Here is a 15,066-nt window from a genome sequence, read left to right on the forward strand (position 1 = left end):
GTCCTCATAAGGTTAGTAAAACAAGAACAATTCCAGGGATTTGGGAACATTTCGCCAGCCCCCACATGGAAAACAAGCTACTCTGAACAAAAATATAAACGCAACACGCAACAATTTCAAAGATTTTACTGAGTTATAGTTCATAAGGAAATCAGTCAATTGAAATACATTCATAAGGCCCTAATCTATGAATTTCACATGACTGGGAATACAGATATGCATCTGTTGGTCACAGATACATTACAAAAAAAGGTAGGGGTGTGGATCAGAAAACCAGTCAGTATCTGGTGTGACCACCATTTGCCTCATGCAGCGCGACATATCTCCTTCACATAGAGCTGATCAGGCTGTTGACTGTGGCCTGTGGAATGTTGTCCCACTCCTCTTCAATGGTTGTGCGAAGTTGCTGGATATTGGCTGGAACTGGAACACCATTTTCGTACAAGTGGATCCAGAGCATTCCAAACATGCTCAATGGGAGACATGTCCGGTGAGTATGCAGGCCATAGAAGAACTGAGACATTTTCAGCTTCCAGGAATTGTGTACGAGATACTAGCGACTTGGGGCCGTGCGTTATCATGCTAAAACATGAGGCGGTGGATGAATGGCACGATAACGGGCCTCAGAATCTTGTCACGGTATCGCTTTGCATTCAAATTGCCATCGATAAAATGCAATTTTGTTCATTGTCTGTAGCTTATGCCTGCCCATACATACCATAATCCCACCCCCACCATGAGGCACTTTGTTCTCACCGTTGACATCAGCAAACCACTCGCCCTCACGACGCACGTCTGCCATCTCCCCGGTACAGTTGAAACCGGGATTCATCCATGAAGAGCACACATCTCCAGCGTGCCAGTAGCCATCAAAGGTGAGCATTTGCCCACTAAAGTCGGATACGACGGCAAACTGCAGTCAGGTCAAGACCCTGGTGAGTACGACGCGCATGCAGATGAGCTTCCCTGAGATGTTTTCTGACAGTTTGTGCAGAAATTCTTGTGCAAACCCACAGATTCATCACCTGTCCGGGTGGCTGATCTCAGACCATCCCGCAGGTGAAGAAGCCAGATGTGGAGGTTCTGGGCTGACGTGATTACACATTGTCTGCATTTGTGAGGCCGGTTGGACATCCTGCCAAATTCTCTAAAATAATGTTGAGGCGGCTTATGGTAGAGAAATTAAGATTAAATTCTCTGGCAACAGCTCTGGTGGACATTCCTGCAGTCAGCATGCCAATTGCACACTCCCTCAAAACTTGAGACATCTGTGGCATTGTGTACTGTAACAAAACTGCACATTTTAGTGCAGCCTTTTATTGTCCCTAGCACAAGGTGTATCTGTGTAATGATCATGCTATTTAATCAACTTCTTGATATTCCACAACTGTCAGGTGGATGGATTAAAAAAATTGTGCACAGAATTTGAGAGAAATAAGCTTTTGGTGCGTAATAATTTTTGGGGATCTTTTATTTCAGCTCATGAAACATGGGACCAACGCTACATGTTGCGTTTATATTTTTTTTCAGTGTATTTTAAGCTTAGTGGTTAGGGTTAGAATTAGGGTTAGAATTAAGGTTTGGTGTCATAAAACACACAAAAAAACACCCTAGTGTGATTGGATGTTTAAGGTCAATATATAGCCAAGTATATAGTCTAGAGCCATCATTCTGATGCTTCTTGTTGTACGTACTCCTCATCTCACAGACTGTATCTGTCAATTTGAATGTCAACTCACATGCATTTATTGTCTTCAATATATACGTGTGTGTGCAGATGTATCATGCTCATACAGGGCACAAGGGCACGTGCACCCTCAGATTGGTCCTCTTAAAAGAAAATTCAGATGTTTAATTAATTACTAAACTTCATATTTAAGCCCACGTTTGACATAATTATTTATAAAAAAATATTTATCAGCGGTATTTTGCAGAGGGGTCACACTGACTGGACCAGGCAAAGAGTACCCCCCCATTCTCCCTTGTAAGTGGTTCCTTCCAAGGTGCAGCGTGGAGCAAAGAGGAGGAGAGAGTGTATAGTGATGGGCAGGACTCCCAGGAGGTATGTTTGTACATCTATTTGATCAAGCTATGTAGCCTATTGATACTTTCTTGATGAATAAATAAAACAAAAATGTTTTGTTGCTTCTCTAACACTAGCCACCTAGCAAGTTTATGATGTTGGCTCTCTGTGGCAATTTTAGCATGTGAATCTTGGTGGGGCAAACTCCCCACATTTTTTTTAGATGCATGCCAGCAAAGCCACTACACAACACAACACTAAACAATACATTAATTGCACTATAACGGTGACAAACTGTGCCCACAAACTGTTAGGGCCTACATAAAGCTGTCCCAACAGCAGTCCCAACACCATACCACTGCTACACCTGGCTATCAGCGGAGCCTTGTCTGGCAGCGAAACTCTTCATTCAGCCTCTTTTACTGCCTTATAAAAAAACATTTCTGATATGGCTAACTTGCTTAAACAAAAATGGTTTCTACTAACAATTGAGATGTACAAACTATGGCATAAGGGGACGGCGAGCGGATAAAAGGCAATCCATAATTTTGATTAAGACATTAATCAACAAGCTATAATGGACCTAGTCTAGATATATATATAAATCAGAACTTTTGAAATGTACAGAGACAGAATTCTGAACTTTTTAAATGTACAGCGACAGAATTCAGAACATGGGCCATTCTTACAGTATTCTACCTGTACACCAAGTCAGAATCGTTGGATAAATAAAGGGGGCATATAAGCAGACAATGAAAGCTTTCTTAGCTACAGTATACATACATATATTCTGCTAAATGACTAAAATGTAATGTAAATGTACATATCTCCCTGGCACGTTGCATAATTTATGCAGCAGCATACAATACATTTTTGGACTCACCTTGTGCTGTGCTCACTTGAACAGGAACTCACTGAAGTCCGAGATTTCCCAGTTCCAAGATTCCAGTTGTTTTGAGCACGGCAGATGTCATGCTGGATTGACAGCATGTCCAATATTGAATGTTTATCCTTTTAAGCTTGGAAATGAGACCCTTAAATCCAGACTTGGGACCCCACTCCACTGAATAGCACGCTAGTGATTGCTTTGCAATGCTTGCAGTTAGCCGCTGATTCCATCCAAACCACTCATTGCTGAATTTGCGATTTCCGAGTTGTGTAATACTTATGGCCGATGAGCACCAATACGTTTTATCTATTATTTCTCAAAATGGTATATCATGCACCACAGTTGAGGACCAATAGGAAAGTAATTCTGCATTGAAAGTTGATAAACTTGTAAATTCACTTTTGAGAAAATGGCCTTTGAATATTTTGGTACTACTACTGGAGAGCCCTTCTTTGTCTACACCCATTCAGCATCATTCACACCCTCTTAAGCTTTAGCCCCACCCATCTCTTTAAGGGTTGATCCGAGTGTTCTGTACTAACAACAGAAGTCAAGGACCCAAGCTAACTTGCAAGCTACTTCCAGACACAAAGAATGGCTTACTGAACATTACTCACCCTAGCAGAGCTGGGTAGGCTGTTTTTATGTTATCCAGAGCGTTAGTGACTGCAACTGTGCTGTCAGATTGTCTGTTCGTAAATTCAGAGCGTTTCGCTCTTGGAGCATTCAGACTGCACTCTGGACACTCTGGCCGATGAGTAGGGTTGATCCGAACATTCTGACCTCACAACGGCAGTCAAGCACCCAAGCTAACTGGCTAACATTGGCTAACTTGCTAGCTACTTCCAGACACAAATGAGAAAACACCCCACTCTGACCATTTTACTCGCCTTAGCAGAGCTGGTTAGGCTGTTTTCATGTTATCCAGAGCGTTGGTGACTGTAACTGTGCTGCTGGCAACAATTTAATTACGCAAGTCAGATAAGAACAAATTCTAATTTACAATGACGGCCTAGGAACAATGGGTTAACTGTCTTGTTCAGGGGCAGAACAATAGATTTTTACCTTGTCAGCTCGGGGATTCGATCTAGCAACCTTTCAGTTACTGGCCCAACGCTCTAACCACTAGGCTTCCTGCCACCCCCATTTAAAAAAATGCAGTGTTAGACAGGATTACCAAGACATACTGACCAGCTCAAATAGATAGAAGCGTGCTATACTGTATGGCAGACCAATCCAAACTCATCTCTCGGCATGTCCAGCCCACTCATTATCTGGCTAGCGGGAAGGTCTTTTTCTGTGGCTAAACCAACTAGACTTCTAATTTAAAAATTTTATTCGTATTTACAGATGGCATACAAGTTAGTTATTTAGGCACATGAAAGTTCACATGTTCGAGAAGGCATTTCTGCCCCAAAACTTTTTTTATGTTCAAATGGCTCTCCTGTGAAGTAGTGTCCTGCAACATACACCTAGTTTCCTGAAACAAGTCACATATGACAAGGATTGAAAAGAATATGCCCGTAGATTGTCGACTTGATTCATGATGAATGATTTTGAAAGTATCAGTCCTATCAAAGTTACTGTAGATATATAACGTGATTTGAAATCATTTTATCTGTGGCCAATGACCTTGAGCCTTCTTGGATGGGCACTTATTTTATTGTTTTTACCTTTTATTTAACTAGGAGAGCCAGTTTAGAACAAATTCTTATTTACAATGACGGACTACACTGGGCCAATTGTGCGCTGCCCTATGGGACTCCCAATCACATCCAGTTGTGATACAGCCTGGATTCGAACCAGGGTTTCTATAGTGACACCTCTTGCACTGAGGTGAGGTGCCACTCGGGAGCCCGAGTGGTGCAGCGGTCTAACGCACTGCATCTCAGTGCTAGAGGCGTCACCACAGACACCCTAGGGCTTGAATTTTCAAGCTCTACCCTTAGATTTTGAGGTGATGTATTGTCCCCATGAGTGACAGAATACTGAGCCAATCACGGCATAACTAGAGAACATTACCAATCCCTACGCACCGTATTTTCCGCTGGCTGTCCCACCACCACAGAAAGCACTGAGCTAGGCTGAAACACCTGCATTTTGGAGCAGCCTTACTCCAGATAGCAGAAAAGAGATCAAGTTTGTATGCGGCTTTATTAGCTCAATATTGTTTTTTACATTGTTTGCAAACTGATATTTGACACATTTTAATGCCAAAATAACATGCAAAACAGGTGGGGCTCAAAACATGCCCTGACTGACGGGTTGCCACTGTTGGCTTTAGCTAGCCAGCTAGATAGATTCCCAATCTCCTAACCTCATAACTAGCCACAAAGCCATTTCAGGCTATCGATCAAGTTACAGTAGCTTGTCTAACTATCTTAGCTGGCATGCCTGCTGGCAAGGTTGCTAGACTAGAGAAAAACAAACATTTACTATGTGTACTGAATAAGACTCACGTTATTTTACATTTTTGTTCCCAGAGTTTATCAGAGATGCAGAGAAGCATATTTATTTTCTTTAAAAATATAACCACCAGTCAGGAGGATGCAGACAGCTCAATCGGTATGCTTAGATATGCAGAACAATACCTGGTTTAAATGTAATCTGGCACTTTATGATAATCATGATATTTGTGTAGTAATTATAATGCCGTGATATGTGCCTGTATTGATGATGTGTGTTATGATCCCATGTAGTGTTGTAATTTGGGTGTAATATCCTAGACATATAGTGCAGCATTAGAAGGGCTTACCAAGAAAAACTTCCAAAAGGACTAATTTGAGGTAAAAAGGAGTGGGAGCACTCAACAACAAAAAGGCAGAGATTGATCTCTCACTTTAATCCATTGTCAAGCTGACGTCTTCCTCATAGTGACCTGACCATTGCACTTAGCTCCTATGTATTGCCTAGTGGCTCACTGAGACACAACAATATACAAAAATGATAATAATATGTTTCAAGGAAAATGGCAAATTATAGCACAAAATAAAAAGATAAATAGTGTGTCTTTTTAATGAATAGGCTAAGTGAAAATATACATAGGTAATATTTGGGTGTCTGTGAACCGGAGACACAGAGACCCCAAAAATGTATTTGAGCATGTACACTACATGGCCAAAAGTATGAGGACACCTAATGGTCAACCATCTCATTCCAAAATTATGGGCATTAATATGATGTTGGTCCCGCTTTTGCTGGTATAACAGCCTCCACTCTTCTGGGAAGGCTTTCCACTAGATGTTGGAATATTCCTGCAGGGACTTGCTTCCATTCAGTTAAGACCATTAGGAGGTCGGGCAGTGATGTTGGGCAATTAGGCCTGGCTCGCAGTCGGCGTTCCAATTCATCCCAAAGGTGTTTGATGGGGTTGCGGTCAGGGCTCTGTGCAGGCCAGTCAAGTTCTCCCACACTGATCTCAACAAACCATTTCCGTATGGATCTCACTTTGTGCATGGGGGCAGTGTCATGCTGAAACAGGAAAGGGCCTTCCCCACAAAGTTGGAAGCACAGAATCGTGTAGAATGTCATCGTATGCTGTATCGTTAAGGTTTCCATTCACTAGAACTAAGGGGCTTAGCCCGAAGAATGAAAAACAGCCCCAGACCATTATTTCTCCTCCACCAAAATGTACAGTTGGCAGTATGCATTGGGGCAGGTAGCGTTCTCCAAACACAGATGGAAAAGCATGAGTCCAACGGCAGCAAGCTTTACACCACCCCAGCCGACTGGTGATCTTTGGCTTGTGTGCGGATGCTCGGCCATGAAAACCCATTTCATGAAGCTCCCGAGAACAGTTCTTGTGCTGACGTTGCTTCCAGAGGCAGTTTAGAACTCGGTAGTGATTGTTGCAACCGAGGACAGACGATTTCTTTGCACTACGCATTTCAGCACTCGGCAGTCCTGTTCTGTGATTTTGTGTGGCCTACCACTTCGCGGCTGAGCCATTGTTGCTCTTAGAAGTTTCCACTTCACAATAACAGCACTTGCAGTTGACCAGGGCAGCTCTAGCAGGGCAGAAATTTGACCAACTGACTTGTTGGAAAGGTGGCATTCTATGACAGTGTCACGTTGAATGTCACTGAGCTCTTCAGTACGGGCCATTCTACTGCCAATGTTTGTCTATGGCGATTGCATGGCTATGTGCTCGATTTTATACATCTGTCAGCAACTGGTGTGGCTGAAATTGCCGAATCCACTCATTTGAAGGTATATCCACATACTTTGGCCATGTAGTGTATATGACATTTGTGTTCTCGGGTGGTAAAACACTTTCGTATTGGTCGGACAAAACTCGACTTCTTTTTGAAAGCTGTTTGTTTTCTCACATCAGAAATACCAGATGCATTGTAGTGTCTAAACACTCCATTGCCATTACACAATGGTTGCCTATTAAGAAATAATAAATTATTTAAATGTAATTGGCGAACAAATTTGAAAGTGTCAACTTTCAATGCCAAGGGTGCCATCCTATTAGAAGGGGAGAAAGAGAGTCCTTTACTCAGGACTGACACTTGGGCATCCGTGAGAGGCCCTGGTGATATGTTGATCACCAAAAGTCCTTGTTGTGGTTCTGACTCCACCTCCTCAGGTGGGCTGGGGGTGGATTTCGTCCCCTTCGAGCCCACCTCGTCTTCCTTTGGGTTTGCGCTGGTTGACTCGCTCCCCTAAAAGAGCGGGTTTGATTCAGGAGGTATAAAAGTGACTATGCTTTGAAGCTTCTTGCTTGCTGGCATAGTACAGGTGAGCAACATAGTGCAGTATATTTAGATGTGTGATTTACAACAGTCATAAGGACACCCTCATAATTACATTTGAACAAGCAAAGAGTTATCCATAAAAATAGACATACTGTATGTTTTGACAGAATTAGGCATAATGATTATGGCACTAGATTGCAGGAAAAAGCTGTTTCAGGTGTTTGAAAATTGTGAAATCCAACCCCCCTCTATCTTCACGTACTTCTTGCCCCCTCTAAAATAGTGTGTGTGTGTGTGTGTGTGTGTGTGTGTGTGTGTGTGTGTGTGTGTGTGTGTGTGTGTGTGTGTGTGTGTGTGTGTGTGTGTGTGTGTGTGTGTGTGTGTGTGTGTGTGTGTGTGTGTGTGTGTGTGTGTGTGTGTGTGTGTGTGCGCGCGTGTGTGTGTAACACCATGTCTAATTGTGTTCATTATCCACTGATGTGGTGTGGGAGATTATTGGCCAGCTTGTCAGCCATGATCAACTTGGATGTGAAGAGTCTTGAGTCTTTTAGTGTTCTTTCAATGTTTTTCACCTTTCTTTAAGCATTTTTCTACCTTTTTTCCTGTTACATAGTGTTTTATCTACATATTTTACTGTAACCATTTTTTCTTGCACCATGACACCATTACTGTTTTCTGATATTTGCCCTGAAAGCTGCTGTGAAAAGAAAACCATTTAATGTAAATGTATCTCGCCAATGTCTTAAAAAATGCCTCAGCTTTTGGTTTACTATTGCTTCAAATGCCCTGGGGCAGTGTGATGTCGAGCAGAACCCCAGAATATATTGCTTGTTCTCAATATACATTTGGCCACGTTCCACGAAGATTTAATAAAAAAAAAAACTATGAACTGTCAACTGAGGGAGTTTTTTTATCTAGATTATTTTTTTTCGGCATCAGCAAATCAGATGATTGATTTCCTGCCATTAGTAAAGGAACGGGCAGCTTTAGCAGTTCCTTATGGAACGTTTTTTTTTACACTGAGTACAGGAGGAAAGAGAATGTACGCTGTTCGTCCTCACTACACATCTCTCTCTCTCTTTCTGTCTTTCTGTCTGTCTATATCTCTGACCCTCTCTGTGTCTCACTTTCTTTCTCTCCCTTATACTCCCTCTCATTTTCTCTTTCTTTCTTTCGCTCTGTCTCTCTCTCTCTCTTTCTCATACTGTACCTTAGCACACACCCAAACAGACACACACACACACACACACACACACACACACACACACACACACACACACACACACACACACACACACACACACACACACACACACACACACACACACACACACACACACACACACGCATGCATTCATGCTACACGCACATCACAACTGCTGCTACCAGACTCTTATTATACGGCTCAGTTTAACACTGCCCCCCATCTCCCCTTCCCAAATACACGTGTAAATATTAGACTATACAGTCGTGGCCAAAAGTTTTGAGAATGACACAAATATTAATTTCCACTAAGTTTGCTGCTTCAGTGTCTTTAGATATTGTTGTCAGATGTTACTATGGAGTACTGAAGTATAATTATAAGCATTTCATAAGTGCCAAAGGTTTTTATTGACAATTACATGAAGTTGATGCAAAGAATCAATATTTGCAGTGTTGACCCTTCTTTTTCAAGACCTCTGCAATCCACCCTGGCATGCTGTCAATTAACTTTTGGGCCACATCCAGACTGATGGCAGCCCAGTCTTGCATAAACAATGCTTGGAGTTTGTCAGAACTTGTGGGTTTTTGTTTGTCCACCCGTCTCTTGAGGATTGAGCACAAGTTCTCAATGGGATTAAGGTCTGGGGAGTTTCCTGGCCATGGACCCAAAATATCAATGTTTTGTTCCCCGAGCCACTTAGCTATCACTTTTGCCTTATGGCAAGGTGCTTCATCATGCTGGAAAAGGCATTGTTCGTCACCAAACTGTTCCTGGATGGTTGGGAGAAGTTTCTCTCGGAGAATGTGTTGGTACCATTCTTTATTCATGGCTGTGTTCTTAGGCAAAATTGTGACTGAGCCCACTCCCTTGGCTGAGAAGCAACCCCATGACACAGGACTGATGGTAGCGCTCACCTTGTCTTCTCCGGACAAGCTTTTTTCCGGATGACCCAAACAATCGGAAAGGGGATTCATCAGAGAAAATGCCTTTTCAGCAGTCCAATCCCTGTACCTTTTGCAGAATATCAGTCTGTCCCTGATGTTTTCCCTGGAGAGAAGTGGCTTCTTTGCTGCCCTTCTTGACACCAGGCCATCCTCCAAAAGTCTTCACCTCACTGTGCATGCAGATGCACTCACACCTGCCTGCTGCCATTCCTGAGCAAGCTCTGTACTGGTGGTGCCCCGATCCCGCAGCTGAATCAACTTTAGGAGACGGTCCTGGCGCTTGCTGGACTTTCTTGGGCGCCCTGAAGCCTTCACAACAATTGAACCCGTCCATTTGAAGTTCTTGATGATCCGATAAATGGTTGATTTAGGTGCAATCTTACTGGCAGCAATATCCTTGCCTGTGAAGCCCTTTTTGTGCAAAGCAATGATGACGGCACGTGTTTCCTTGCAGGTAACCATGCTTGACAGAGGAAGAACAATGACTCCAAGCACCACCCTCCTTTTGAAGCTTCCAGTCTGTTATTCGATCTTAATCAGCATGACAGAGTGATCTCCAGCCTTGTCCTCGTCAACACTCACACCTGTGTCAACGAGAGAATCACTGACATGATGTCAGCTGGTCCTTTTGTGGCAGGGCTAAAATGCAGTGGAAATATTTTTGGGGGATTCTGTTAACTTGCATGACAAAGAGAGACTTTGCAATTAATTGCAATTAATCTGATCACTCTTCATAATATTGCCATCATACAAACTGAGGCAGCAGACTTTGTGAAAATTAATATCTGTGTCATTCTCAAAACTTTTGGCCACAACTGTACATTGTGCCTCCTGTATTATACCTATGCTAAAATGTTTATTCTATTCTACTGCGCCATTTACTTGATATTCGTGTTCTTATCTTTTATTATTTGTTGTTGTTGTTGCCTTGTTGAGAACGATTTTGTTGGACGTTGTATTCCATACGTATCCCGTACATACAATTAATACAAACTTGAAACTTGTATTACACACACAGTACCATTTTAAATAATAGCCAGTGTAGTGTTGAATGGCTGTTTTATCTTCCATATCTATGTATGTGTTTGTGCACATTTGTCTGCTATATGTCTGTTTTTGAGTGAAAGAACAAAGATAATCCAGCAGGCAAAACTGGTTGAAATGATGTCATAATGAGTGACGTTATAATGACATAAATTCAACCAGTTTCACAAAAAAAATGGAATATCAATATGTCAATTCAACCAATTTTTTTAAACTGGTTGAATTGACGTCATTATAACGTCACTCATTATGACCTGATTTTAACCAGTTATGCTTGCCTGGTAAGTGACTGTCTGTGAGTGGCTGACCTGTTTGCCAGTTTGACCCTGTGGTCCCTGTGTCACTTTGTAGGAGGGTCCCTATGTCATGTTGAAGAAGAACTGGGAGTTGTACGAGGGCAACGACCAGTATGAAGGCTACTGCGTGGACCTGGCCTCGGAGATAGCCAAACACATCGGCATCAAGTATAAGATCGCTATCGTTCCTGACGGAAAGTACGGTGCCCGGGACCCGGAGACTAAGATTTGGAATGGAATGGTCGGGGAGCTGGTGTACGGGGTAAGAGGGACAGGGGACTGGGGTGTGTGTGTGTGTGTGTGTGTGTGTGTGTGTGTGTGTGTGTGTGTGTGTGTGTGGTGTGTGTGTGTGTGTGTGTGTGTGTGTGTGTGTGTGTGTGTGTGTGTGTGTGTGCTTGCGTGCGCACCTTGATTTTGTTGAGACACTTTTTTGTTTGTTGGGTTTCACTCTCACTTGACATCCATTTGTACATCTATTTAGTTATCTGAAAGAAACAGAATCAGTTACCTTAAACATGCAGGATTTGTCAGAAAACATTGGGCTTAAAATCTGTTTAAGTTACCCGGACTACTTCAGAAGCTACAGTACCAGTCAAAGGTTTTGACACACCTGCTCATTCCAGGGTTTTTCTTTATTTTTGATATGTTCTACATTGTAGAATAATAGTGAAGACATCAAAACTATGAAATAACAAATATGGAATCATGTAGTAACCAAAAAAATGTTAAACAAATAAAATATACTTTATATTTGAGATTCTTCAAAGTAGCCACCCTTTGCCTTGATGACAGCTTTGCACACTCTTGGCATTCTCTCAACCAGCTTCACCTGGAATACTTTTCCAACAGCCTTGAATGAGCTCCCACATATTCTGATCACTTGTTGGCTGCTTTTCATTCACTCTGCGGTCTAACTCATCCCAAACCATCTCAATTGGGTTGAGTTCGGGTGATTGTGGAGGCCAGGTCATCTGATGCAGCACTCCATCACTCTCATTCATGGTCAAATAGCCCTTACACAGCCTGAAGGTGTGTTGGGTCATTGTCCTGTTGAAAAACAAATGATAGTCCCACTAAGTGCAAACCAGATGGGATGGCATATCACTGCAGAATGCTGTGGTAGCCATGCTGGTTAAGTGTGCCTTGAATTCTAAATAAATCAGTGTCACCAGCAAAGCACCATCACACCTCCTCCTCCATGCTTCACGATGGGAACCACACATGCGGAGATCATCTGTTCACCTACTCTGTGTCTCACAAAGACACAGCAGTTGGAACTGAAAATCTCAAATTTGGACTCTTCAGACCAAAGGACAAATTTTCACCGGTCTAATGTCCATTGCTCTTGTTTCTTGGCCCAAGTAAGTCTCTTCTTCTTTTTGGAGTCCTTTAGTAGTTTCTTTGCAGTAATTTGACCATGAAGGCCTGATTCATGCTGTCTCCTCTGAACAGTTGATGTTGAGATGTGTCTGTTACTTGAACTCTGTGAAACATTTATTTGGGCTGCAATTTCTGAGGTAGTAGCTATAATGAACTTATCCTCTGCAGCAGAGGTAACTCTGGGGCTTCATTTCCTGTGGCGGTCCTCATGGGAGCCAGTTTCATCATAGCGCTTTAATGGTTTTTGCGACTGCACTTGAAGAAACTGTCAAAGCTCTTGAAATTGTCCGGATTGGCTGACCTTCATGTCTTAAAGTAATGATGGACTGTCATTTCTCTTTGCTTATTTGAGCTGTTCTTTCCATAATATGGACTTGGACTTTTACCAAATAGGGCTATCTTCTGTATACTACCCCTACCTTGTCACAACACAACTGATTGGCTCAAACGCATTAACCTGTTAGGGCTAGGGGGCAGTATTGACACGGCCGGATAAAAAACGTACCCGATTTAATCTGGTTACTACTCCTGCCCAGTAACTAGAATATGCATATAATTATTGGCTTTGGATAGAAAACACCCTAAAGTTTCTAAAACTGTTTGAATGGTGTCTGTGAGTATAACAGAACTCAAATGGCAGGCAAAAACCTGAGAAGATTCCTTACAGGAAGTGGCCTGTCTGACAAGTTGTTGTTCATCTTGGCTCTTTTTATTGAAGACTGAGGATCTTTGCTGTAACGTGACACTTCCTACGGCTCCCATAGGCTCTCAGAGCCCGGGAAAAAGCTGAATGATATCGAGGCAGCCTCTGGCTGAAACACATTATTGCGTTTGGCAAGTGGCCGATCAGAGGACAATGGGCTTAGGCGCGTGCACGAGTCGACCCCGTGCTTTATTTTCTTTCCTCTTTTTACCTAAACGCAGATTCCCGGTCGGAATATTATCGCTTTTTTACGAGAAAAATGGCATAAAAATTGATTTTAAACAGCGGTTGACATGCTTCGAAGTACGGTAATGGAATATTTAGAAAAAAAATTGTCACGAAATGCGCCATGCTCGTCACCCTTATTTACCCTTTCGGATAGTGTCTTGAACGCACGAACAAAACGCAGCTATTTGGATATAACAATGGATTATTTGGGACCAAACCAACATTTGTTATTCAAGTAGAAGTCCTGGGAGTGCATTCTGGCGAAGAACAGCAAAGGTAATAACATTTTTCTTATAGTAAATCTGACTTTGGTGAGTGCTAAACTTGCTGGGTGTCTAAATAGCTAGCCCTGTGATGCCGGGCTATCTACTGAGAATATTGCAAAATGTGCTTTCACCGAAAAGCTATTTTAAAATCGGACATATCGAGTGCATAGAGGAGTTCTGTATCTATAATTCTTAAAATAATTGTTATGTTTTTTGTGAACGTTTATCGTGAGTAATTTAGTAAATTCACCAGCAGTGTTCGGTGGGAATGCTAGTCACATGCTAATGTAAAAAGCTGGTTTTTGATATAAATATGTACTTGATTGAACAAAACATGCATGTATTGTAAAACATAATGTCCTAGGGTTGTCATCTGATGAAGATCATCAAAGGTTAGTGCTGCATTTAGCTGTGGTTTGGGTTTATGTGACATTATATGCTAGCTTGAAAAATGGGTGTCTGATTATTTCTGTCTGGGTACTCTGCTGACATAATCTAATGTTTTGCTTTCGTTGTAAAGCCTTTTTGAAATCGGACAGTGTGGTTAGATTAACGAGAGTCTTGTCTTTAAAATGGTGTAAAATAGTCATATGTTTGAAAAATTGAAGTTTTTGCATTTTTGAGGTATTTGAATATCGCGCCACGGGATTACACTGGCTGTTGAGTAGGTGGGATGCAAGTGTCCCACCTAGCCCATAGAGGTTAAGAAGGAAATAAATTCAACAAATTAACTTTTAACAAGTCACACCTGTTAATTTAAATGTATTCCAGGTGACTACCTCATGAAGCTGGTTGAGAGAATGCCAAGAGTGTGCAAAGCTGTCATCAAGGCAAAGAGTGTCTACTTTGAAGAATCTCAAATATAAAATATACTTTGATTTGTTTAACATTTTTTATGTTACTACATGATTCCATATGTGTTATTTCATAGTTTTGATGTCTTCACTATTATTCTACAATGTAGAAAATAGTAAAAATAAAGAAAAACCCTTGAATGAGTAGGTGTGTCCAAGCTTTTGACTGGTACTGTAGATCTTGACCAAACTAAAACTTGGCATGGGGGATGCCTATTAGGGTGGAAAAAGTCTGGTAAACTTTTCCAAAAATCACAAAATCCTGGTTGGATTCCCTCTTGATTTCTGAAAATCTTGCAACCGGGACTTCTGAAAAAACCTGGGAATTCTGTGAAAGTTACCGGAATTGAGCAATCCTAGTTCTTATACACTGCTCAATAAAATAAAGGGAACACTTAAACAACACAATGTAACTCGAAGTCAGTCACACTTCTGTGAAATCAAACTGTCCACTTAGGAAGCAACACTGATTGACAATAAATTTCACATGCTGTTGTGCAAATGGAATAGACAACAGGTGGAAATTATAGGCAAT

At 41.8% G+C, this 15,066-nt stretch overlaps 1 protein-coding gene across 2 annotated transcripts in view; it reads left to right on the forward strand.

The window, feature by feature from the left end:
* Positions 1–15,066, forward strand: part of LOC106567580 (glutamate receptor 4) — a 179,368-nt gene that overhangs the window by 123,191 nt on the left and 41,111 nt on the right. For both annotated transcript variants that reach the window (XM_014137067.3, XM_014137066.3), the window contains exon 10: positions 11,156–11,362. In XM_014137067.3, the coding sequence (XP_013992542.1) occupies positions 11,156–11,362 (207 nt within the window). The remainder of the gene's footprint in view (positions 1–11,155; positions 11,363–15,066) is intronic.

This window comes from Salmo salar, chromosome 13 (genome assembly GCF_965601325.2).
Source record: "Salmo salar chromosome 13, fSalSal1, whole genome shotgun sequence".
Classification (NCBI taxonomy): Eukaryota; Metazoa; Chordata; class Actinopteri; order Salmoniformes; family Salmonidae; genus Salmo; species Salmo salar.